The sequence below is a fragment of the Megalobrama amblycephala genome, linkage group LG4 (assembly GCF_018812025.1).
Source record: "Megalobrama amblycephala isolate DHTTF-2021 linkage group LG4, ASM1881202v1, whole genome shotgun sequence".
Lineage (NCBI taxonomy): Eukaryota > Metazoa > Chordata > Actinopteri > Cypriniformes > Xenocyprididae > Megalobrama > Megalobrama amblycephala.
In genome coordinates, this window is record NC_063047.1 from 41,615,327 (window position 1) to 41,642,597 (window position 27,271).

Genomic DNA, 27,271 nt, shown 5'->3' on the forward strand with positions numbered 1-27,271 from the left:
TTGTAAAACAACAATAAAAAGTATACTGGACGTTTGGAATGAGAATGTTAAAAGCTGAGCGACGCCGAGGGCATTCATTTACACAACAACAACAACAACCACAATACCGTGCGACGCAGCGCGCATGCGCACAACACTACCCAACCAGTGTCGACCCCAGCCATCTATTATGCTTCTTCGCAATAAAAGCTACCCGAAAATCTGCAAGGAAAACGCAACCGGAGCTGCTTGGAGTGAAAGTAATAAAGTATAACATATATATTTACGATTAGTGCATTCCGATCGAAGTTTATATTCAGTTTAGGTGATGTATATTGGTGTTTTGGGGGGAAAACACAGCTGAATGTGGCTAGCAGGATCTCCTCTGACAGAGTGGAGCTGATGAGCGGCGCTTTGCAACAATGTAACAAAACCTTCTTTCACGCGCAGCCGTTTCGATCAGTAAACGTAGAGCTCGCTGTAATTGTTTGCGCTGTTTTTTTCTCGTTGTATCAAGTGTATAAACAGGACTGGTTGATGCAATGTGGGATGATTTCAAATTAGCCCGCTGAGTAGCTAGCTGACTGAACGGCATGCACACACAATGGTTGTGTTAAAGACATGGTGGGGCTCGATCCTCGGCATTCCTCACTCGATGCCCTGTCTCTCCCGTGCCCGCCATCTTTTCAAGAACTTATATACACACACGCCTGATGCAGTTACTTTAACGCGCGATTGCAAAATGTATTTCTAGTCAAGTTTACAGTTAGAGCTCCGTTTAAGGGCGCGCAGGGGCGCAATTTGCTAGCTGATGTTTTGGTTTAATTCTGACTAAACCTGCGATTTTTCATGGCCTCTTATTGGCACGCGAAATTTTGATCGATTTGTTCGAATTTAAAACTATTGGAGTGGTTCAAATGAAACACACAAGTTTACAGTAATGTTCTGCTTTTTCCCGGGTTTCTAGCCATTCATTCGTGTGAAACCCTTGATACTGTAGTTCAGACTTTTAACTAATTTACTGGTGAAGAGACATATATTTCATGAATCTATACAACACATAACCTGAAAATGATTTTTAAAATCAATATGATGTACATTAATTATTATTAATATTAATGCAGCTATAGAAAATAACATTAGTTATTAAAAATTCGGTTTGTTTACAACATGCACATCCACTTCCACCATGATTGTGGTCTTGATAAAGTTTCAAATTTTTATTGGCTATGAAATACATATGCACAATTAGCAATATACTGTGTAAAAAAAAAAAAATGGTGTCAACTGGTATAATTTCTGCAATTATATTCCTTTTGGTGCTATATACACACCATATAGATAAATATGTCATTTATTTTCATAGCTGTATATTCATTGGGTCATTTTTCTACATTTACTGGCAGCGTGCTGACACTCAGGTCCTGAGATGGGATGTGTGTGTGGAGGTGGGACTAAGGAGCAGCAAGAGGATCATTGAAACTGAGCTAAGAGACGTACAGACGTCATTCAAGCAACTTCTTTCAAGCAACTGACCAGTATGTCGGTAGTCACATCCCCTGCCCAGGTGCCTCCACCAATTGTAAACCCTCCCCCACCTGAGGTCACGAACCCTGGTAAGCCTGGCCGAAAAACCAACCAGCTACAGTACATGCAGAATGTGGTTGTGAAGACTCTGTGGAAGCATCAGTTTGCGTGGCCCTTTTACACACCTGTGGATGCCATCAAGTTGAATCTGCCAGTGAGTTTTTTTTTTTTTTGGCCTTTCTTTATATATATATAACTTTTTGATTTGGTGCTCAATTATTATCACTTATTATAAGTGTTTTTATTATCAATGTTGAAAACATACTTTTTTCTGAATTCTTTGATGAATATAATGTTCAATGAACACCATTCATTTGAAATGTAACTCTTTTGAAAAATTATAAATGTCACTTTTGATCAATTTATTTGATCCTTCCTGAATAAAAGTAGCTTCAGCCGTTTGAATGGTGTATCACTATTTCCAGAAAAGTATTTAGCAGCTTTACCATCACAGAAATATATTACACTTTAAAATATATTAAAATAGAAAACAGTTCTTTAAAATTGTGACATTTCACAATATCATAGATGTTTTGTTTTTTATATAAAAAACAAATGCAGCCATGGTGAGACTTAAAATATAAAATATTATTCATTATTCCAAACTTTGTTTTGAACAGTAATGTTGACTAAAAGGGATAGTTTCTTTCTTCTGTTGAACACAAAAGAAGATATTTTAAAGAAGAACCAGACAGTTGACTTGCCCCATTGACTTCCATAGTATTTTTTATTTTTTATTTTTCCTACTATGGAAGTCAATTGCTACCATCAACTGTTTGATTACCAGCATTCTATAAAATATCTTCTTTTGTGTTCAACAGAAGAAAGAAACTCATACAGGTTTGGGACAACTTGGGGGTTAGTAAGTGATAGCAAAATTTTAATTTTGTGCTGAGCTATCCCTTTAAAGGTGACAAGTGTAATTTTTGCACCTCTAGTGTTACCAAAAGAAATTACAAAAAAGTGACAATCTATAAAAACTATAAATTACTTACTAATGGCTGTAGTGTTTTAAAATTTATAATATTACACGCATCACCTTTAAATGTTTGTTTTCCTTTACCTAGTGCATTACGCCTTGTCTAATTTATTATCTCGGTCATAGGACTACCATAAAGTTATTAAGAATCCAATGGACATGGGAACCATAAAGAAGCGACTTGAGAATAATTACTATTGGACTGCTGGCGAATGCATGCAGGACTTTAACACTATGTTCACAAACTGTTACATCTATAACAAGGTAGATCCAAGTCCTTAATATTAATTTTTATTTAATAATATTACAAAATATATTATTATATATTTTGTGTGATTTAAATAAATTTCCCTTGAATTATTGTCCTAGCCCACAGATGACATTGTTCTAATGGCTCAAGCCTTGGAAAAGATTTTCCTCCAAAAGGTAGCTCAGATGCCCCAGGAGGAGGTGGAACTTTTACCCCCACCACCGAAGGGTAAAGCACGGAAACCTGGAGCACCCCCTGCTTCAGGTAACTGACTGGATGCCACAAATAATAAACCTTTGAAGTTACCAATGATACAATGCTTGGATGAGGGTTTCCAGCTGACCTTGTCATTATCACATCCAAACAGAAAACCAACAATCAATAGCACTGACTACCGGTTCTCCATCCTCGTCATGTCCGAGCTCCCCACCACAGCTGGCTCAGACTCCTGTAATAGCTGCGACTCCAGTCTCGACCATCACCTCCAATGTCCAAGCTGTGCCCCCTGCCAATTCCATGATTCCAACCGCACAGCCTGTTCTCAAAGTAAGACCATCTAAAATGATGTGGACGTAGCAGGTTTTATTTGCTCAGTCCTATCTATCTGCCTCTCTCTGTCTATCTATACTGTCTGTGTCTATTTATTATATTTTGTTTAGATGTTTTTTAGCTTTACATATTTTTAGCAGCTGGGCTTTAAAGGGGATGGATTTAAAGATGCAATTTCTCTGAAAGGCCTTTAGTTTTCTGACAGCATGCTGTGCTTTAGTGTGTTAACAGTCTAAAAGTAGCTATAAGATTGCCAACACACTAAAACATTTTCTGAGATGTCTAAATTCATCTCTTAAAGCACCGCTGTTTTTGTAACAGATTCACTGCCTTCAGCAATAGATTTCAAAAGAGCCACTGTTCCCATTATTATGCATAATCTGTTTTTTTGTGAGGGCTATAATAGTTGGTGCAATAAAATGATTTGTGGTCTATTTATTTGTTCAATATCTGTCCTATTGAAGGATAAATTACAAGAATTTTGTGTCTGTATATCTCTTAAAAAAAAAAAAAAAGTCTAATTGGAATTGACTAACTTGACCCTAAACCAGCCTAATTATTAAAGGCTTCCTTAAAGCTAGTCTGTCACACATGCCACTGATCAGTCATTTTGCACATTAGTGCCCGAAGCCGAATACCTTATTCAGAAAGGCACGGAAATTAATAACGCATTCTACAGAGCCCCTAAAGGGACATGGTTAGGCTCACTTGGGTTACACAGTGTTCATATATCTTATACTGTATATGACAAATATCTTGTAAATGTGTGGTCAGTACCGCTGTTCCCTATACACAGATTATGCATGATCGCGAAAAGCAAGTGCGCATTCAAAAGCAATTTCAATACCCCGCATATTGCTCCTTGATGCACTCAAATTATGTACAGTACAATTACCCAACTGCATAATTGGAAGAGAACGCAAAAGCATTGAGATATATTTTTCCTCCCATCTCGTATTTTTTCCATCATCATGTCCCTTTAGGAGCTCCGTAGAATGCATAATTTCCTTTCCACATCCCTAATTTAGTAGTGTTCTAACACACATGCTGATCTAAGTTTCCTCAGAAGAAAGGGGTGAAGCGGAAAGCAGACACTACCACACCCACAACCTGCGCAATCACTGCCAGCAGAAGTGAGTCGCCCACTGCGATGTTAGAGTCCAAACACAGTAAAGTCATTTCCAGACGAGAGAGCACAGGGCGACCCATCAAACCTCCCAAAAAAGACCTGGAGGATGGGGATGTCCAACAGCAAGGCAACAAGAAAAGCAAGCTCAATGATCATCTCAAATACTGTGACACTATCCTTAAAGAGATGCTTTCCAAGAAGCATGCGGCCTACGCCTGGCCCTTCTACAAGCCTGTCGATGCAGAGGCCCTGGAGCTGCATGACTATCATGAAATCATCAAGCAACCAATGGACCTCAGCACTGTCAAAGTATGGCTAAAATGACACCTTGAAAAGTTATTTAAGTATAGAATAGTAAATATTCAAAAGAAATTGATTTATTTATATGAATAAACTTTTATATACTGTATATAATTAACTTATATGTTTTTATTCAATTTTTAAAGCCAGACTTTATCTCACACAAAATGTCTTTTCCAGAAAAAGATGGACAGTCGAGAATACCAAGACGCCCAAAGCTTTGCGGCAGATATTCGGTTAATGTTCTCAAATTGTTACAAATACAACCCGCCTGATCACGAGGTCGTTGCCATGGCAAGAAAACTCCAGGTGCGGCGGTTAAAAAAAAAGAGCCATTGTGCCTGATAATGTGCTTTCGGATCTCACCAATCATATTTGCCCATGTCCTACAGGATGTGTTTGAGATGAAATTCGCTAAGATGCCCGATGAACCCGCAGAGCCGTCCTCGCCCAGTGCGGTGTCAGCCACGGCGGTGGTGAGCAAAAGCACCGGCACCAGCGAGAGCAGCGCAGACTCTTCCAGCTCCAGCTCCGACTCGGAGGAGGAACGGGCCACTCGGCTGGCTGAGCTGCAGGAACAGGTGAGTGGCAAACAGGTGGGTGTCACCACTTGAGGACCAAGATCCAAACCAAGGGTGGAGAGACAGGCAGAGGCCACAGCCACTCCCCCTCACATTCACCTCCTCCTCCTCCTTAGTCTGACTGCTTGTGTTAGTCATTTGGATTTTTTTTGTTTTTCCTTAATGTCTCTTGTTTTCATAATGTTTTGGAAACGAGTGCCCATTTTCACCCTGGACTGAACGTTTAACCCTCTACCGCCTCTGCAGTTTGTGTTGGCATCTTGGTATACATTGGCTTGCATGCTGTAAAACTTCAGATGACAGTTTTTAATTTCGCTGTCTCTCAATGTTAAACATATTGGTGTCGATTATAGTTACTCTGCTCTCATCATGACATAGTCTGTTGTTAAAATACATTTTTGAGAATGACTATTTTGTCCCTTGATTTCACTTTGGCTTTTTTACCAGCGATTCACTGTGGAGCACCCCAATGGTAACAGGTCGGGGACAAAAAACGGGTGTGCCAAACGTTTTCAGGTGAATGATATTTTTACTTCCCGGTCCCCCACCCCACTAACTCCTCCATTTTTCGTAGCTTCTTCTTAAGTGAGCGGTAGAGGGTTAAGGTGGTGCTTTTATGGGGTGTGTTTGAGCTGGGCATCTTTAAGTGAGCTTGCTTTGACACTCAGCTAGTCTTTTGGCTCTGTTTCCCTCTCTGTTCTGTGAATGACATTGATTGGCATGTTTATCAATGAGAATCCAAATTCTTTGCCGGGATGTGAACTCCAGTGCTTCCAAATCATCATGGTAGAGTCCTTTTTATTCTTTAAAGGAGGTTTAAAGTCGTGATGAAACTGAAGTAGAGAGGTTGTTTTGTTGTTTTTTTTGTCGTACATCGGAATGAAACGGATTATCAAAAAAAAAAAAACTTGATTCTGTCTCTAACTTGTTGATTGGATGGAGGCAGATCTGAATGCAGTCGCTTGTAAGAAAGGGGCGGGGTTTAAGTGGACTAAATGATTGGTGAAGTCCGGCGTATGCATCAGAGAGAAGCCCGTCGTTTCACTGGAAAATCAAGTTATGATATTTTAATTTAGAATAATGAGGTTAAAAAATGAAACCTATAAACTGATGAATAAGATCAATAAAAGGCATTTAGGAAATAGGCTGAATTTTCATTTCAGACCGACTTTAAACTGTTTACATGTGGGTTTGTAACTGGACAACTAAATGATGAAAGATAGTGTCTTTGTAAAAATGTTCGATTAGTGTGCTGTTGCATTTGAATAGCATTTGAAGAATTTATTATTTATTTAAAGTTGTTTATGGCCATTTTGTTTGCAAAGAATTTAGAAGTAAAACAAAACTTTTCTGGGCTTGGCATTTGTTTCAAAATAAGAGTCCTCTGCAAACAGCTATTTTCTGGGGAGAGCATTTCCATGAAAATGGGAGATAAATAGGTAACAAATGTCATTCATTATCCTTCAAACTTTTCCCTTCATCACCAGTCCCATCATCTGTCCCGCACAGCTAAGATCCTAGTCTTTTACGTTAGCATCGATGCAGCATGCCTCATCCCCCTGCTTGCTAACCATTCCCTCCACCTTCCTCCTCAGCTGAAGGCTGTTCATGAACAGCTAGCCGCTCTGTCACAGGGTCCTGTGAGCAAACCAAAGAAAAAGAAAGAGAAGAAGGAAAAAGAAAAGAAGAAGAAAGACAAGGAGAAGGACAAAGACAAAAACAAGGTCAAGGCGGAAGATGACAAAAAGGCCAAGTCCACGCAACCGAATAAGCAAACTCCGCAGAAAAAGACCTCGGCACGGAAACCCAACAGCACGTCCACCACGAGGTTAGATTGTTTTAACAATTGATTGATTAATATATAAGCATTATATTAAACATCGTATTATACGATGTTTAATATAATGCTTATATACCTGTTATAATACCAAATAATTACCAAATAATTATCCATATAATTGTAATACATGGCAAAGTTATACTAAATACTATATTATTATACATGTTTTGTTGATTTACAAATGGAATGTGCACAAATGCATTTTATTTTACACAATATTTAGAATATTTCAGAACTATGGAAACCTGTTCTAACTCAGATTAAAAAAAAGAATAAAATGTTACTTCTTGTAATTGCGATTTTATTTTTTTATAATTGGGACTTTACACTACGCTGCACTAATTTTTTAATAATGTTTTTAATATTTTTCTTATGCTCATCTGTGCTGCATTTATTTGACCAAAAATAAAGTAACAACAATAATATTGTGAAATACAATTACAATTTAAAATAGCTGTTTGCTAGAAATCATTCTAATATGATTATTTGGTGCTCAAGAAACATTTCTTATAAATGTTGAAAAAAGAATTGTGATTTTATTTCTTATTTTAAAGTTTATCTCACATTTACATTGATTGTTTTTTTACTCTGAGGTGGAAACGGTTCCATAGAAAACTGAAGATCCACAATACGATTGGCAAATACTTGTTAATAGGCCAAGCAGTCATGATTATTAACAGATAATCAACTGATAATATTGGCTGATTATTTGGCCCATATTGTATATGTGGATAAATAAATACCAATTTTAAGTTGTTTAAAGTTCAGTGTAAATCAACAAAATTTAATAACACACAATGTGCCATTTTTTATTGGTCATAGTGGTAAAGTGTGATAACTTTCATGTAATTCTTTCAATCTCAATATGCCAGTTCAGTCTTGTGTATAGAGTTTAAAGGGGACCTATTATGCAAAAATTCACTTTAATAAGGTGTTTGAACACCGATGTTTGTCCGCAGTGTGTGAGAACCACCAGCCTATAATGGTAAAAATTCACTCACCCATTTTTTATATAAATCCCATAAATCAAAATCAGTCTCTTCAAATGAGCTGATTCAGATTCCCTCCTATAATGATATCATTATAGGGAGAAGCCCCGCCTACAGCCGGTGATGATCTGCTGTATTAGCATAGACAAAACCCTGAGTGAGAAGCCCCGAGTCTGCCATTTCTGTATCCTCGCTGTATCAGCTGGAGTTGTACAATGTCTGTGCCAAAGAGGCATTACAAATGTTGTGTTTTGGGATGTACCAATGCACATAAGAGTTTACATAGACTCCCACCATCTAAGTCACTAAGGACATATGGTTAAATTTAATTTTTGAAGGAAATATCCTGAAGAAAATAAAGTCTTACACGTTTACATCAATCATTTTGTGGCCAACTGCTTCACAAACGAGGGTCTTTTCAGTGACTCCGGTTTGAAAATATAAGGCTGAACACGGCTACTGACAGTTTCTGACATTTTCAGTGCGTGAGATTGTCCTGTTTTGTTGTTGCTGGTGTTCTGGCATTCTGCCTTACACTGGTATGCTATAGCCTGAGCTTTTGAAGCTCCAGCCTCTTCTTGAAAGGGGGCTGGGAGCACCAGCTCATTTGCATTGAAAGGGACACACACAAAAAGGCACGGTTTTGCTCAAAAAGTGGCAATTTTAACATGCTATTAAATTTTCTGTGGGGTATTTTGAGCTAAAACTTCACAAACACACTCTGGGGACATCAGAGACTTACTTTACATCTTGTAAAAAGAAGCATAATAGGTCTCCTTTATGGTTAAGAAGCCTTTGTGCAAACTACACCTCCAATCCACAGGCAACCGAAAAAGGGCGGCAAACCTGGCGCTGCAAACTACGAGTCTGACGAGGAGGAGTCTCTTCCCATGTCTTACGATGAAAAACGGCAACTTAGCCTGGATATCAACCGGTTGCCCGGTGAGAAACTGGGCCGCGTGGTCCACATCATCCAGTCACGCGAGCCGTCACTGCGAGACTCCAACCCAGACGAGATCGAGATCGACTTTGAAACGCTCAAGCCTTCTACGTTGCGTGAGCTTGAACGATACGTCAAGTCCTGTTTACAGAAAAAGCAGCGCAAACCTTTACGTAAGTGCCCTTCTTTTCTTTCTCAGCAGATTTGTTGCTAGGTATAGGCTTACTTCAGTGTTTTATAGACCAGCAGCTCTCTTTTCTTGCCTGGTCCGTCTGCTCTAAAAGCTGAAATGGGCTGTGCTATTTCCTCCTTTGAGCTGGGAGCACTCACCTTCTCCAATGTGTTGCATGACTTTTGGTGGATTACCTTACATGTGCTTTCCCTGGTATTAATACCTTCAAGTGAAGCTTCAAGGGTTTAAAGAGTACATCAGTATACAGTAGAGAACATTTGATCAGACCATCAATTTCCTAATTGTACACAGTGTACATGTAATTATTGTGCACACTACAGTACATTACAATTTAAGCTCAATCTTCAGCATTTGTGGCATAATGTTGATTTCCACAATAAGTAATTTCTACTTGTCCCTTCTTTTCTATAAAAAAAAGGCACATACAATGGAAGTGCATGGGGTCAATCTATAACCGTTAAAATACTCAGTGGAATGCAACAGTGCCTGCTCACATTTTTAGCGACCTTGGTGCCTGAAGTATTTTTTTTCCCATTTATATTTTCTATAGGGTGTTTTGTTAAAGTTTAAGCCAAACCAACCAGCTATGATGTGAATAGCAACATTACAAACTTTGATTTGAACCAAAAAAAGTATTGTAAAATCAGACAAGAAGTCTAAGGTACAGGACTGTGTAGTAAACTTCTCTAATGAAGGAAAGAACTGCATTGCCATTAATCAAAATACCATTGATAAAACCATGTTAATCGGCCACACTTTATAACACTTGTTGCACAATTATATATATATATATATATATATATATATATATATATATATATATATATAATATTTAAGTAGTTTGAAAGGGTAGGGAGACTGACTTTATTACTTCATTCATGTTGCTTCATGGGGAGTAGGTAGGCGCTAAATTCTTTTAGCGTGATTTTCTTGTTGCGGTTCTCTGGTGGTGATTTATTTTACAGAATTATAGGTAATGTAGTTTTTCACCAAGAATCCTACTGTTAGGCTATTATTTAAAAAATAAGTTGAAATAATGTTTCAAAATGCAACTAAAGCTTATACTATAGATTAAGGGTGGGCAATATACCAGTAGACACGATTAAGCAGTAGAAATTGTTTTATACATTTTTGCAATATTACTTGAAACTGTCTTTACTAACTGATAAAAGACTATTTATTAGGTGCACTGAAAGGAATAATATCAATATACATCATCTGTGCACGAGGTAGGGCCTTAAAAACATCAGCCAATCGTTTGTGTGATCATCGCATAAACGATTGGCCCTCTGGCTTGTCAATCACTGCCACTACGTTCCTTGTGAGAGACGTGCGCGCTCCAGTAACTTTCCACACTCCACAGGCGCCGCATGCAATGTTTTTGTCCTGAGTAACAACTGCAGATTATGAGTTACCTGAAGTGAGTCTGACATAATGAATCCACTAACACGACACAGCGAATGCCGGTGGTAAACACTCGTGTTCCAATACTCGTGCACGAGTTTTGGGAGGCGTTCCCTCAAAATGAGCTGTGAAAGAGGGGGGTTGTTCTTACGCATGCGCTCATTTCAAAAACTCAGTAACAGTCTTTGGTTTCTCAGTCGTCAAAAACATCCTCTATAGCACCTTTAATAGACAAGTTATGTAAGTGGTTTTATAAAATTAAAATCTTTTAATTTCTTTAAAATTCCTCTAAAAATTGTCCCCATTCACTTCTATTATTAGTGTTTCAACATAACCTTGATTTTTGTTTGTTTTAAGGAAAATGAAGGATGAGTCTAAGTATTTTTTTTTTTTTATGGGAGTAACCAAATGCTGCTGTTTGGTCTTAACTTGAACCTGATAAGATTCCTTGAACACAAATTTGACATCATGGAGTTTAAAACCAGTGTAGCAGAGTGCTTTTTGCTGCTTGTTGCCACGGCGGTGGGCTACGAGGGCAACCCGTTACTCACCGGTCACCGCTGTGTGTCTCCTGCAGCGGGCACTGGGAAAAAGAGTGCCAAGTCTAAAGAGGAACTGGTTCAGGAAAAGAAGAAAGAGTTAGAAAAGAGGCTACAGGACGTGAGCGGACAACTGAACAACAACAAGAAACCACCCAAAAAAGGTACCTGTGTGGTAGTGTGCAGATGTGAGCAGACAGGTGACCAAACTGGGTTAGCTGGATTTAGGATGGTAGGATAAGAAAACAGAGATAAGGATAGGCTTTTTGCTTCACTAATTTGACTAACTTCATCGAAGGTCTTCTGCCAGACCTTCATATGTAATGCTATTCATACACTGAAAAGGGTTTGCAGGGCTCAACAACAAGGGTGGACTGCTGGCCCTAGTTTCGAACCAGTTGATGGGACTGTCTGTTGTCCAGTGCTATATCTTACTATTTCTTCCGTGAAATTTGCAAGCGAATTTTGGTCAAATTTGTAACTTTGTTAGCAAGGTAAACTTATCTAACTGGCTAGATGGATTGTTTTGTTTTAAAGACTAATATTAATAGTTTTTGTTAGTGATGCACCGAAATGAAAATTCAGGGCTGAAACTGAAAATTACTTCTTTTTTTTTTTTAAAGCAAGAATAAAGTTCAATAATAAATTAATTACATTTATTTGCTAATCAACACTCAAATAAAACTTAGCTTAACAAACATTTTAATTGCCCATGAGGCAATAACAGAATTATGTTTCTACTCCAATTTGGTGGTGAAATGTAAACATTTAAAGGGGGGATCACACACAAGTCCTGCCAATCTCATGTACCTACAGAGTAGTAGTGCATTCTTCATATCTCCTAAAAGTCTTTAGTTTTATCATATTTATAAAAGATACATACGCTGTACTGAGTCTTTCCGAAAACAGCCGAGCTCCTGGAGTCGTGCCGTGGGCGAAGCTAAAGAGTCACGAGCACGCGCAGCTTTTGCGTAGCTATCAATTGTCAGCTAAACAAATGTATTTAAACACACACAATACACCATTGCATTATCCCTGGATAACTTTTGATTCACTATAATGAATATAGCGTATAGTGAATGATGAATAATACATTTATGAATTCACTACGTCCGTGTTCGTGTTTACATTATATGCACTTAGGTGCCTATTGCCAACAAAACAGACATTTGATGCAGTTTTACTCACCACCTGCGGTTCTGACTCATGACCGGGATCATTACCGCTGTGACGGCTCCATCTTCCAGTTTCAAATTATCTGTAAATCCAGCGTAGAACTGGGCCTTGTTTAGAAATCCATAAGCGCTGATCCTGAGGACTTGAGCAGTCATGGAAAAACACAAGATAATCACCATTCATTTTAACCAATAAAAAAGTGATTGCAACTATCAGACATGACTTTATCCTTATTTTGATCGTTAATTTAAGGCGATTTCTATGGTTATTTTAATGACAAATATCGAGAGCGCATCAATGTAATGCGTGAGCACAAATCTCTCAGCTCCACTTAACGCTGGGTTCTTTGGGAAGCAAGGTTATCCTTTCCTCACAACCAAAAACACACTTCTTTCGTGATATTGTTGATTTCATGGTCTAAAAACAAAGTGACAAATCTTTCTCGAGCAAGTCCTGTGCAGCGTTGCTGATGACTTCCGTAAAGCCGAATGAAGCACTTTGATTGGTGCGCTCTTGCTCTCACTCTGGTGTGCGTGCGCTCTTCCGGAAGAAGTGCCCGTACAAGGAATTCCACCCTTTATTACATAATAAAGGGCCATACTTGGAAAAAAAAAGTGCGAAGTTTGTGAGGAATTGGAAGAGTATTTTTGACACAGAAATACTGTTATACGTCCAACTCGTGTTTTAAAACTTTGGCCTTGTTTAGCATGAGAATCCAACTCTTTAACAGTGTAAATAAATCAGAATGCATGAAATGGCATTACACCCCGTTCCCCCCCCACCACCTTACAAGACAGAATTATACAAACACATTAAATAATTAATGAAGGTTAAGTAAAAATATAATGAATATGTAATACAGGGCATATATTAACCAAAATGCTGCTCTCTAAAGTTATTTTTGGTTGACGGATCAACCGAAAACAGCATAGACTAAATCGATCTTGAGGTTTAAGAATCCATATCAGTATCGATTAAAATCGAGAATTCTATATTGTCAACCTGTTTAACTTTTGTAGTTTATCCATGTTTTGTGCACGAAATAGACACTGAACTGTCAAAATGCACCATCAGAGAAGCACTAATTAAGCGTCATTGATTTTGGCCCATCAAAACCATTTCGGCCCTAATCCAAAAATTGCTATTAAACGAAAATTTTGGTAGCCATAATTTTGGCGCATCCCTAGTTTTTGACTTAATATTCTTGATAGATTCAATACCATTGTGTTTAAATTTCAAACCAATCTGTTTTTTTGTTTTGTTTTGTTTGTTTGTTTGTTTTTTTACCCACACATGCCATTATTTTTCCATCTAGTGTGTTTATAAATTTATATCTGTCTTGGAGCTCCTGTATGATTTCTATTTCAAATAAATGATATAATAATTTTAAATTGTGTGTGTGTGTGTGTAATATATATATATATATATATATATATATATATTTTATATATTTATATATAATCTTTTTTTTCTTTTTTTTCTTTTTATTCATGAAAAATATATTGAGGTTTCCACAAAAAAATATTAAACTGTACAACTGTTTTCAACATTGATAATAAGAAAACAAGTCTTGAGCAATTAGAATATTAGAATGATTTTTGAAGGATCATGTGACACTGAAGACTGGAGTAATGGCTACTGAAAATTCAGCTTTGCCATCACAGGAATAAATTACATTTTAAAATGTATATTAAAAAAATAAATAAATAAATATATATATATATATATATATATATATATATATATATATATATATATATATATATATATATATATATATATATATATATATATATATATATATATATATATATATGAGACTTTTTTCAAAAACATTAAAAAATCTTATTGACCCCAACCACTCCATAAACACTAACTATAAACATGGTAGTGTTTTTAGATATTTTTGTTCTTTAAATATTAAATACAATTATTTAATTATTAATTAATTATTTCATGTATATTAATTAACTTGTAATTAAAGTCTTGGCAGGGCAATTATAAATCTTTAGCTACTGACAGAAAAAAACCTTGCTGTTGAGCCCTGGTTTGGACAAATAGTAAAACATAGTTAAACCCGCTAGAGAAGCTAATAACTGATGAATATGGTTGTGTATGTGCTGTAACTAACTGACTTCACTTGATATCAGCTGCTTTGGTGGGCACGCAATATATTCTGTCCTTTCGAGATCAGTTCTTTGCTTTCTTTGTGCATGTCTCTGCTTTATTGTTATACACAGCTGCAGGTGTGGGTAAGGGCGTGTAAAAAAACAACATAGGGACAAAGGTCTTGACGGAAATGAATTGCATAAAATATGTACATTCAGTGTTTGTTTTTCTCATGCATATTGAACATGCAATCACTTCTCTTCCCTGTTCCCAGCAGAGAAGGCAGGGTCAGCGCAGGGGGGCGGGCCATCTCGGCTGAGTGGCAGCAGCAGTTCTTCGGATTCGGGCAGCAGCAGCTCCAGTGGCTCCAGCTCCGAGAGCAGCGACTCAGATTGAACTCGAATCGACACGTTGCATACTTCAACCTCCTCTATTTTCTAATGAGTAGTGTGTGTTGTCATGATAGTGTCTTTCTGAAGGCCCATTTTATAAAGAGCTAGATGCTTTGCAGATGGCAGAGGATATTTTAAAATAGTTTGTAGGATGCTCTTGACTCAGATAAAGAGGAGAGTTGGAATAGTTCAAGCAGTTTTAAGGTTCTCGCTGGCCCTCAAAGGGAAATGCCTGGTATCACCAGAGGGGGGAAAAAAAACAACAAAAAAAAGATATTTTTTTGAAAATATGTCAGTTGTGGAGGTGAAACGGTGTGTGTCTGTTGTTTTTTTTTTTTTTTTTTCTGCCCTTCTTTCTTTTTTAGGTTGCTGCTCGTTAGATCCATACTGAAAACATGCGTTTGTTAGTGGAAAAACTGACAAATGCCTGGCTGCATTTTACTGATCGAGTAGCTACACATGGTCTCAAAGACTGAAGGAACAAACAGTGAATTATCGGCTCTGTCGCTCTGGTGTGGTTCTGTCATGTTGGCATGACATTTCAACTCATTCCGCATTTATTTTGCTGACTATGATAATACTCTTCATTGTTACCATTTTTAAGAGAATCTATTTATTTTTTTTATCCAAAAAGGCACAAAGTTATGCGTGTTTTCAGCATTCGGTCTTCACAGAAATGTTTCCAGTTGACCTGTTTAAATGTAAGAAATTTGGATCAACATAACTCACTAGAACTCTAGACAGCATTTGGTAACTCTGGTGTCAGTATCGTTACTAAACCTTCAATTTCAGAGGCTTTGCAGTCATTTTGGCTATTTCAACACTGTACATTTTCTCTTCCGGTGCTCTCAGCTCAGTATTTGATGTAGAATTATGTCTGAATTTTTTGTTTGTATGTTTTTAATCTATATCATACGCTCATTTGTTTGTTTTATATTTGGATTGTCTTCTGTAATTTTTTTTTTTTTTTTTTTTTTACTATTGATATGTAGGTGCCCTGAGTATCTCTTATCCAATTTTCTATCTGATAAGCCTCATCTTTACCAAGTCCATTCATAGGACAATCAAAGTTGTGATTCAAGTTCAGTATATATGAAATTGAGGTATTTTAGAGTGTCCGAGTACACTCAAAAATAATGGCAAAATACATTCAGATGTTTTAAAAAAAAAAACACCCACAAGGCTGCAGATTGGAATGAATCAGCCTCTATGAAACTCCTCCCTGGGAAAACCAAGTGAATGCTAGCTCTCTTGGACAAGTAGCCACTTAGAGGAGACTTCTGTAAAGAACAAGAGGGAAGCATTTAAAGACAAAGTTGGACAGTTATCTTTGAGAAGACTTCAAGCAGCAGTGCTAGATTTAATTTCAGAAGGATATGTGTTTGACAGTAGTTATTATTAGTTGCAAGTATTACAACTAATGTATGTTCTCAAGTTTAATAACTTTATTATTTTACTTTTGTTTTTCTCAAATGGTGTATTGAATGCTTTCAATTGGTACCTAGACACTTCTTGCCATGTATCCAGAATAGTTTGGAAATGGACCATGACTGATAATCTTTATATAAAAAAAAAATATATGAATGTATTTGAGGTTATTTTCTCATTTTCTTTTTGTGGCTGCAGTAATGCTACTCATTCACTGGGGTTTGGCATTGGCAATGATTTATTTCATTTAACAGCCTTGAATTCAACTCTGAATAACCCCTTAAAATCATTGGATGTGCTCTTTTTGCCTTAACTTTATTTGGCACACTAAAATAAAGTAAAATGGGTCTGGTATAACTGATTTAAATTGAAGCCAATGTGTATAGTTTTTTTTTTTTTGGTTTTAAATCATGAAAACACATCAAAAAATTGTGATGTAAAGTGACTTAATGGGTTTTCTTCTTATATGTAGGATGCTTTTAATTATGTTTTGATTTTATTCATTATACCACTGTATTGCATTACATGTTCCTTGTGACTATAACCTACCTTGTCTCTAAGCTAATTTCTGTTACAGCTCCTCTTCCTCAATTCCTCCAGCAGAGCCCAGTAAATACAACTGGGGTCCATGATACAGAAAATGATGCAGACAGAGATATAAAGATACATAGGATATATAATTACAGATATAAATGTATATTCACTACTTATTCATCAACTGTCTTGGGTCTAAGTATTTTAGTTCTTTTTTTATGAGAGAGAGAGAGAACATTTGTGTATTGCATGCCAATTTACAGTATATTTCTTAAACTTTTTGAGCAGTTTATAACATGTAAATGTCATTCTTTCGAGTGAAATTTTAAAATTGGTAGCGCTGCATATGTTAAGTTCAGCAAGTTAAAGCAAGTTGACAAGTATGTTTTGGCGCAGACTTACATGATAATATCTGATGTATAAGCTAATCTGAGATTTGGACACTGAGCCCCCTGTTTTTCGTAAATAAATCACAAAAACCCATAGGAGTGTATTTTTACTATCTAGATGTATTTATTTGAGTTCACTTAATGCTTTTGTTTTTTAGAAGACATAAAACACAATAGTAAGATTTGAGTAAGATACTGTTTTGGGAAGCTTAATGAGGTCAAGTTGTTAAAATATACCAACTTCAGGTCATAAAAGTCTGTTAACCCATTAAAATCTTGATTTCACATGAACATTTTTTGGAAGCATCTGATATTCAGATAAAGCTAGCATAATTGGCACATATAATACTTAAAAGAGTCCATTAGTGTTAAGATTGCTCTGTCTCATATAAATCTTATACATGTAAACATAATAGTTGTTTGAACAAGTAACTAATTCACATTTATACAATTGTAGTTGTTTCTACATTAAATGAAAGTGTTAAGTATATAATATAGTTGGGTCTTAAGGAACAGCAAACATACTTAAAAAAAAAAAAACTAAAGACATGCGCAATTTGTTACACTGGGATATCCAGTGAGAAACTACGTGTTCACTTTTCTGGGGATAACATTGTTTAAATTGAGTTTTGCTACTCGTTCGTCTGTAACTATAATAAGCAGACAATGCTCCTCAAACTATACTGCTGTTGCACTATATATAAATGCTAAAATACTGATGCATTGCTCATGAAGCTCGGTGTAAACTTGCCCACGAGATTGTCTGAATAATGACGTGTGGACAGTATTTTTGACTTGACAGAAACGCTCCAATATGTGTGATATCAGTCATAACAAAAATAACACTATCACATAACAACACAAATCCGGGACTGTCCAGTGCTGTCAGAATCTTTCAGTCTTGTTTTGTCCTGTATCACAACTGCCTGGTTTCCATACTGGCTGTACCACGAGCTCTGACTGCGGCTAAGGTAATTGGTCGGAGGCGCTTTCTCCAGCTCCAGCTGCTGCTGTTGCCAAATCAGCAGCGAAGTGTCCTTGAACCGGAGTCGAGCGTAGCCTTCCGACATCGCCTTCTCGGCTAAAGGATAGCGCTCCGTCATTGCGAGTAACGATGAAGTGCGGGAAGACGTCTTGTTAAATCTCTCATGAAGGTGATCGTCCCAAGTGTCGTCTCACGCCATTAGAAAAAAGGACCGTAGTAACCAGTAGCGCGTAATCAAAATGACGATTAAACGACGCTAATCCCCTCTGCATTTTTGTTGGATGATTTATGCAGTTTGCAGAGACAGTAGTTGAAATACATTACAAAGTAGTTTATGACAACCTGGTCGTCTGTAGTATTCAGATTTGTTCAACCTTTGTTTCCTTGTGGAGAAATTCGAGAAAAAAAACAGCAGCTAGTTCAACTCCAACAACGCCAGCGGCTGCCTGTGGCAACAACGTCCGCTTGAATTTGAGTCCGTCTGCAACCATGAGAAGTTTAAGGGTTCCGAGTGCAGATTAATTTGCAAAGTACAAGCGAGTTTTTTATATTATAAGCAACAACCAAGTATTTGACATTAAAATGAGCATTTAACAAATCAAATATCCAATATTCTAAATGATGAGTTTCATGAATTACATGGCCTGAAAAAAAAAAAAAAAAATTGCAGCATCAGTTAGAAGACAACTTAGTCAGACATAGAAATATGTTTTTATTTCAAAGCAGTAAGCAAGCTAAAAAAAAAAAATCCAAGTCTTCATCATCTGACATAAAACGTTAGATAATAAGCCTTTTTTGTAGGTGGTAATATGAGCATGTCTGGTCCACCATTGAATTGAGAAAATATGAAGTAATGCAGCAATTAATAAAGATTGACTGTAAAGATCATATAACTACTGGTAGGTTTCAGTAGATGGTGGATCTTTCGAGGATTTTGTACTCATTTCTTCTTAGGGCCAGCATCGAGGGGCTGCCCAATATCCTTTCCACGCAACTTAAGGCCTAAAATTGAAAGAGAAAATAGATTAAAAATGAGGAAAACAAAATCTACAAGAGATAAAATATAATGTTTGTTCTCCTTTAAAGGACTGCACCTTTTAAAATGTGCTGTGATTACTTTCTGTATTACACAAAAATTATTGTTAGTTCTTTTGGCAAATATGTAAAATGATCTACATTACTGGTCAAATGTTTGGGGTCAGCAATTTTTTTTTTTTTTTTTGGTCACTGAAAATCCAGCTTCACTATCACAGGAGTAAATTAAATTTTAAAATATATTAAAATAGAAAACAGTTATTTAAAATTGTAATCTTTCACAATATTACTGTTTTTATTGTATTTTGATCATAAATGCAGCCCTGGTGAGTATTTGAGGGGAAAAAAAAAACTATTATTAGTAAAACTATTACCATTTCAAAAATCTAAAAAAAAAAAAAAAAAAATAGGGCTGCACCAGACTAAAGAATGTTCTAGCTGACTAGTCGTCGCTCATTTAAGACAATAGTTGACTAATCACACATTTATGATAATAATTTAATTACTTAAATACATACTGGGTGGTGGAAACGGAAAATGGTTTAAGATTCAGGGCTGGGAAAGAATTTTATATGTAACATTACTAACATAAGAAATAGCAAACCATAATATTGAGCTTTTAAAATAGGCCTATAAATTAAGTGCTTAAGCACACGCACAAAGCTTTCCGCAATGCACCTGCAAAAGTAATGATTATGAATGTGATAGAGGAAAAAACAGAAAGGAGACCATCTGAAAGTTTTGATTTATTAATAAACTAGTGTGAGAGTCAGTGTCGACTGCAAAAATGTTGATGATGCCGACTCGCCCTGTCCGCAGTATAGTGGGCGCACCTAAAGAGAAAAATGGACGTTTTATAAAGATTATTAAATAATCAGACAATATTTGTTTTTGATTCGAATTGGTTTATTTAAAAGTAAAAATTTCAATGATTATATGTATATAGACATTTCTTAAGTCTGTGAGATAAGTATACGAGTTTCGGTTCATTTTTTGAGATGCGCTCCAGCTCACAGAGACCGAGACGGCAGAAAGCACATCCTGTTTGTTTTCTTTATTTTACAAAAGCACAAAGTTATATTGTTATTGTGAGTTTACACAAAAAGACCCTTTACAGTTTCAAATATTGTTTTTTTATCTGTATTAAAAACAATGACAGAGTATTTTAAAGTTCTTTCCGCTGTTATCAGAAAAAAAAAAGTGATTGGGCCTGCGCCTCCAGGTCAGTCGGCACCAACATTTGAATATGCGCCAATAATAGCGCACATTTATCCAGGCTAACGTTATAGAGCGAGTAGCCATGTAAAGTGGCAAACGGCTACTACTTGCATGTTTCAAATGATAAGCCACAGTTAGGTCGATGAATGTTTGGATTTGCTACCCGACAAACTGTAATTACCACATGGGCCAGCCGTATTACGCCACTTGCTTTTTTTCTGCGAATAACCGACTAATTAAAATTTTGGTCATATAAGCCTCTTCTCGTTGACTAACATTTGGTCGACTATTAGGGGGCAGCCCTATAAAAAAAAATCTGATTAGTCTCATTATTCCCATTATCAGACACTTTCAGTTCAATCACACACATATATACAGAGTCACTGGTATTTATATTTAAAAAAAAAAAAAAGTTTCACCAACATGATAAGCTAGTATAAAGTCTATCAGACCATGATGCAAGCAATTTTTTCTTTTGCTGAATAATATAAGCACAAATCGATTTCATGTTATTTTAATGCATAAACCTTAGCCAGGCAGCAAATTAGCTATTGTGTAGTAATGAATGATGAAATGACAAAATCCTACCAATGGCTCGCTCAATCTTCCCCATGACTTGGTTATTGGGAATGGCCTTCCCAGATTCATACTCCGCGATGATCTGTGGCTTCTCATTAATTTTCTGCAAGAAACAAAATTATAACTTTAAGTCGTATGAAACAGAACGGAAGTCTTTTTTTTCCATAATTGTGATGTATATGCGAGTGAAACAGCTTCGCGAACAAGAAAAAATGTGGGGTGGGACTTGGTTTTGTCCATCTGGAATTGATTGGGTTGTAAGATCGTGGTGGTCTGCTATTGCTGTGATCTCATGTGATAGGTTGTCCTGCACTCCCATCAGTAAACATCATCAGAGAAGAGTTGTCATTGCAAGTGGGAGGGGAAGCTATTTTGATTAAAGATTACAAGAGCACATGAATTTAAAAAAAAATAATGTACACAGATGAATCATTTATATATATAAAAAAAAAAAAATACTGCAAAATTATTTTTTTATCTTAAAAAAAAAAAAAAAAAAAAAAAAAAAAAAGTAGATTTTGAATTCATGGTGACTTTAAAAGATGAATCATACAGTAAGTCTGGCGATAGGCAGACTTTTATTGGACAAATACTCACAGTAGCCAGATCTTTCTGGGTGAGGCCCTTATTCTGACGGCCCTGCTGGATCACTTTACCCACTTCAAGAGGCACTCTCTGGTGGCTGAGCTCCTCTGTCTCTCTATCCAGCTTGGCTGTGTTCTTGGTTACAACATGCTGTTTATTTTGCCCAGCAGCCCCTTGGAAAAAGAGACTATTCATTTAATTCCATTGGTAATATAAACTGATAATGTACAAAAGGTTTATAAGCTCTTACATTTCTTAGATGTTTCGACTTCCTCTCCCTTCCTCTGAGCTGAAATGATAGCCTGAAACAAAAGTACTTATTAGCGTTATGAAAAACGAAACTGCACGTAACGTTATATCTTTGAACTGTTGTTATTATGACTTCCACATATTATGGCTTCCACCACGTTTCGTACACTGGCTAATCCAACAAGAAATAACACGATAGTATTTCTGTTGCATTTGTAAACAGACCAATATTTAACGTTTTAGGTCACATTTTGCGCATTATTTGGAGCGAAACATTTGAAAGCAGGTCACAGCAACAATGTGTTTGTCAAACGCGAACTAATAACGTCAGCAAACTATGTAACGTTAGCAGATGGCTGTGAGATACCTGCTTAGACTTTGACTGCGCAGCCGATCCCTTCTTCCTCAAAACAGTCACGGTATCCCAGTCACTCTCTGCCATGTTGTCGGGAATTATTTGCAGAAGTGTTTGATGATAAGCAGCAACGGGGCGTTGAAGTTGTCGAGCACGTCTCTGCTCTATATGCTAGTGAACTAAACAGGAAATACGTCACTATATGAGATATGTCAACAAGCCCCTTTAATGTGTATTAACGCGTATCGTTTTGTTAGAATGTGTATTTAAAAAAGGGGTGCAGAGCAAGCATACAATTGTATTTTAATCTATGTCTTATATTGAATAAATCGAGCGTATTATCGGAAGCTTTTAATTTGCCCTGAATGCAATCTGACGCAACAACATAGCAAAGTTTTTTCATTAGAAATTATATTAGAAGCATAATAATTTCGATTGAAATATCTATCTATCTATCTATCTATCTATCTATCTATCTATCTATCTATCTATCTATCTATCTATCTATCTATCTATCTATCTATCTTCAGGGTTTTTATTTTTTTAACAAAATGTGGTCACAAGACATGGTCAATGTCACAAATTTAATATCTTTTTAAAACTCCTAAAACGTACTGTTTATTTCCAGGTAGCAATATGTTCTTTGCTTACTAATAGTTTCATGCCTAGTCAATGCTCTGGAATGTAAAGATAAAATGATCCAATTATTATAATTAATTGTAAATTTGTATGTCGAGGCAAATTTTACATTCTGATAAAGGACTAATACATTTTAGAATAATTATATTCATACTTGTCAATTCATACTTAGAGTTTACACTAAGTGGGAGGGTTAGTCTGGCATGTGACCTCCCTGTAAATACTAAGTGACAATAAAGCCTAAAAAAATGAAAAATTTAAGTCTTGTCTGCTGTATTAATTAATGGAGTTGTATTTATCTCTTTAAATTAATTAATAAATATAAAGTCTATATTTATTTATTTATTTACACACACATATACAACCCACACACACAAAAGTTGTCTTCAACTGAAGTAACTCTTAACTGTTCTTGGTTGCATGCCACTACAAGAGCCATGAGCCGCTTGAAGAGTTTACGAAGTAGGATCTCATTGTTGAAAAGTATCGCTCAGGTGAGGGCTACAAAAAAAAATCATTAGTCATTAGTCAAATTCAAAAAGTCATTAGATACACTATTAAACACAGTGAAGACATTCACCAAAAAGTGGAGAAGACATTGTACAACAGTGACATGATCAAGAACAGAGCATCCCTCCAAACGTGATGAGAAGACAAAGAGAAAACTGGTCAGGGAGGCTGTCAAGAGACCTACAGCAACATTAAAACAGTTGCAGCTCTTTCTGGCAAGTACTTGTTGCTCCCTTTATGTAACAACTATCTCCTGCATTTTCCATTTGTCTGAGCTACGGGGCAGGGTGGCAAGACACAAGCCTTTTCTGCTTAAAAAAACATCCAAGCCTGGCTAAAATTTGTAAAAACATATATAGCCTCCCAAAACCATGTGGGAAAATGTGTTATGGTCCAAGATTGAACTTTTTTGGTCAAAATTGTAAAAGGTATACCGCAAAAAAAAAAAAAAAAAATGCTAACTGGGAAGTATGGTGGTGGGCTGCTTTTCTTCAGCTGGAACTGGGGCTTTGGTGAAGGTGGAGGGAATCATAAATAGCTCCAAATACCAGTCGATTTTGGCAACAGAACCTTCTGTTATCTACTAGAAAGCTGAAAATGAATGAACATTCAGCATGACAATGATTCAGACCCCAGACCTGAATCCTATAGAAAATCTGTATAGGGGAACCTGAAAAGGGCCACACACAGGAAATGGAACGAGTGCGAAAAATATCCCCAAGTTAAGTTAAGCCAATAGTGTCATTTTATGTTCTGTTTTATGGACACTTATATTGAAATGTATTTCTATTCCCTATGGTTCCTGTGTTCCCTTACTTTTTAGTTCCTGTTTCTTTGGTTTCCGATCATGTCATTTGTTTCTATGGTTACTGATTACATTACTCACCTGTGTCTTGTTTAGTTACTAGTTTGGTCACCCCTCTATAGTTCATTTGTGTTTTGTCCGTTCTTGTGGTATAGTGTGGTTTTCAGTGGCATTGCAAAGGTTGCTATTATTTATATAAAAGGTGCAAAAATTTTGTTTCTTTTTTTTATAACACAAAAAACCAACTGTTTTAACAGAGGTTTGAAGACTTTTTATGTCGACTGTATATATTGTGTGTATTTCCTTTTTCCCTCTTAATTTTTTTTTTTTTTTTTTTTTTTCATTTTGGTAATAATTTTTCATGTGTTATGAGGCATTTAAGCCATTTTGTGTAACTGTTCTTGTAAGCTTAAAGAACAATAGTATTTTGACAGAATTTGAATTTAATACCTTTAAACCATACAAAGAATTTTGCTTAATCTGCAATGGAATTTTGCTCAAAAAAAAAAAAAAAAAGAAAAAATAGAGAAACAAGTCGTTTCATCTTCAATTATAAAATTATTATAATTAATACTTTCATTACACTTCATATGATTTTTTTCAATAGTGAAAGAAGCTTATAAAAAATCAACTCTGTCAGTAGTGAGCAGTATTTACATGTGTGTATGTAGGTCACAGGAGCAGTGGGGTTCTAATAGTCAGTAGCAAGAACATGGACTCAGAGCCTGACCCCTGCTGGTATTTATAGCCTGCTGAGTCAGGGTCATGCACTGGCAGATCACTGCTATAAGCAAAAAGTTGGTGGGGAGACTGACATAGACAGCTGCTGAGATTTCATGCAACCATTTCAATAAAAGTTTGAGCTCTTCTGTCAAACATTAATGCAAAACAAGCAGTCCAAACATAGGCGCCAATTTATGTTTCTGCCTGTGGGTACACACCCCAGTGCCTCACCACTGTTTCCACGATCAAATGATAACTTAGCTAAGCAAGGCGATGCATAGCCTACACATACACAACAAATGCACTTAACTACTTAATTATACTTGATGAATTCATTACACAAAAGTAATTTGTGTCTTGCGACTGATAAACACGGACTGCGCAGACTATAGGCAGAGTGTATGTAAGACTGGGCAAGGCTTAGCCTTTCCCTGGCCATGGACTGGAGACTAAACTGCTGGTCTAGGATTGGTTTTCTCCATACTAATAGCATATTGGTGAAACAGATTTGGCAAACGATCCAATGCGTAAGCTATCTGTGTTTAAAGAACATCAAAGGTTTCTATTTACAACGTGTTTCGTAGCATTGAGCAATGTTACCAATCACAAACATATCTGTTGATTTCTTTAACACAATGGCCAATCAAAGGTGTTTAAAGGATTAGTTCACTTTCAAATTAAAATTTCCTGATAATTTACTCACCCCCATGTCATCAAGATGTTCATGTCTTTCTTTCTTCAGTCAAAAAGAAATTAAGGTTTTTGAAGAAAACATTCCAGGATTTTTCTCCATATAGTGGACTTCAATGGCCTCCAAACGGTTGAGGTTTCAATGCAGCTTCAAAGCGTTCTACATGATCCCACACGAGAAATAAGGGTCTTATCTAGAGAAAACATCGCTCATTTTCTAAAAAAAATGTAAAATTATATATGTTTTAACCATAAAGGCTCATCCTGAACTAGCTCTCTTCTTCTTCTTCTTCTCTATTAGAATTCCTGCAGTGTAGACACTGCTAAATGTATTACTGCCCTCCACAGGACAAAGTTTGAACTAAATTGTCATATACAATATGCTAGTGCAAGTATATAACAATTAGTTCAAACTTTGACCTGTGGAGGGCAGTAATACACTTTGCAGTGTCTACACTGCTGGAATTCTAATAGAGAAGAAGAAGAAGAGAGTTAGTTCAAGATGAGCATTTATGGTTAAAACGTATATAATTTTAATTTGTTTTTTTAGAAAATGAACGATGGTTTCTCTAGAAACTGTATGAAAATGTAATTTTGACCTTCAACCGTTTGGAGGCCATTGAAGTCCACTATATGGAGAAAAATCCTGGAATGTTTTCATCAAAAACCTTAATTTCTTTTCGACTGAAGAGAGAAGGACATGAACATCTTGGATGACATGGGGGTGAGTAAATTATCAGGAAATTTTAATTTGAAAGTGAACTAATCCTTTAAGTTAGCACAGAACAAAAACTCTGGCGTTTTGACTGGTGAGTGGATTCTGAGTTCTGCACTCTCACGAATCCTCTCATTATAACAAAGTAGACATTATGTAGGCCTAAATAAGAGATTCATTGCGCAGTGAGCTTCATTTATTAAAGAACTTTGTGCACTCGTCAATACCTTCCATCCACCCTCCGCGTGTGATTACCAACCAAACTAAAACACATTTTCTTCACAGGTGTTGTCGTGAGTCTCTCTCTCGCTGATGTAGGTTACCTGATGATTTTGGAGTTAATTACGTAAAATGCATTATGAAACATAGTGCAAAAAAGCACAAGCTTTTGTGTCAGGTTGTTATGTTGTAATGCTAAATATAACAGTAGAATTATGTATTTACCACCCGCCTGGACCCGATGTGACATGCACCAATCAGAGATGTCCCCGAATCTTAATCATTTTTTTTAATTATTATTGTAAAAATGGAGAATATTCATTCATCCCATGGGATCAATGCCTGTGTGTGTTTGTAGTAATTTTATCAGATCCAGTGTCAATACAGTAATGAGGCTTTCTTCATCATTGTTTGTTGCTCCTTTTCTGTCTGCAGATGTTTACTCATCATAACAGTTTTAAGATTTTGAGATTGTGCAATCTTATAAGCCTAATGTACAAAGTTGGCATCATATTCCATATTTAAAGGGACAGACATTTTTTCTTATTTTGCTCAAATAATATCATGTATTTATTATTATAATATCATTATAGATACCACTACAGTTATAGGTATTTATCACTGCATTTTTAAGCATGAAGAATAAAAAATAAAAAAAATGATGCTTTGCATCAAAA

The 27,271-nt window shown here is 36.3% G+C and overlaps 3 protein-coding genes across 10 annotated transcripts; 1 reads left to right on the plus strand and 2 right to left on the minus strand.

Annotated features, from left to right (window-relative positions):
* Positions 1 to 106: 106 nt before the first annotated feature.
* brd3b (bromodomain containing 3b) lies at positions 107 to 16,096 on the plus strand. 8 transcript variants are annotated; one of them, XM_048189396.1, is made up of 13 exons: positions 107 to 239; positions 1,386 to 1,720; positions 2,672 to 2,809; positions 2,915 to 3,059; positions 3,163 to 3,341; positions 4,402 to 4,782; positions 4,954 to 5,082; positions 5,166 to 5,354; positions 5,802 to 5,870; positions 6,950 to 7,182; positions 9,007 to 9,296; positions 11,298 to 11,423; positions 14,822 to 16,096. In XM_048189396.1, exons 2-13 carry the CDS (start codon positions 1,520 to 1,522, stop codon positions 14,938 to 14,940), a joined length of 2,199 nt encoding a protein of 732 aa, XP_048045353.1. In that variant the 5' UTR covers positions 107 to 239; positions 1,386 to 1,519; the 3' UTR covers positions 14,941 to 16,096. The 8 variants fall into 8 exon arrangements, with proteins under 8 accessions (XP_048045353.1, XP_048045351.1, XP_048045357.1 ...); XM_048189394.1 differs by having other exon boundaries at positions 108 to 239; positions 14,819 to 16,096; XM_048189395.1 differs by having other exon boundaries at positions 134 to 247; positions 14,819 to 16,096.
* A 1,291-nt stretch (positions 16,097 to 17,387) lies between these two features.
* On the minus strand, positions 17,388 to 18,828 carry LOC125267607 (putative uncharacterized protein BRD3OS). Its single transcript, XM_048189409.1, has one exon. It carries the CDS (start codon positions 18,388 to 18,390, stop codon positions 18,136 to 18,138), a length of 255 nt encoding a protein of 84 aa, XP_048045366.1. The 5' UTR covers positions 18,391 to 18,828; the 3' UTR covers positions 17,388 to 18,135.
* Positions 18,829 to 18,964: 136 nt separating this feature from the next.
* Positions 18,965 to 22,514, minus strand: edf1 (endothelial differentiation-related factor 1). The gene is made up of 5 exons (XM_048189407.1): positions 22,306 to 22,514; positions 21,940 to 21,991; positions 21,702 to 21,862; positions 21,114 to 21,207; positions 18,965 to 19,274 (listed from the first exon to the last, which is right to left on the minus strand). Exons 1-5 carry the CDS (start codon positions 22,378 to 22,380, stop codon positions 19,213 to 19,215), a joined length of 444 nt encoding a protein of 147 aa, XP_048045364.1. The 5' UTR covers positions 22,381 to 22,514; the 3' UTR covers positions 18,965 to 19,212.
* Between the last annotated feature and the right edge of the window lie 4,757 nt (positions 22,515 to 27,271).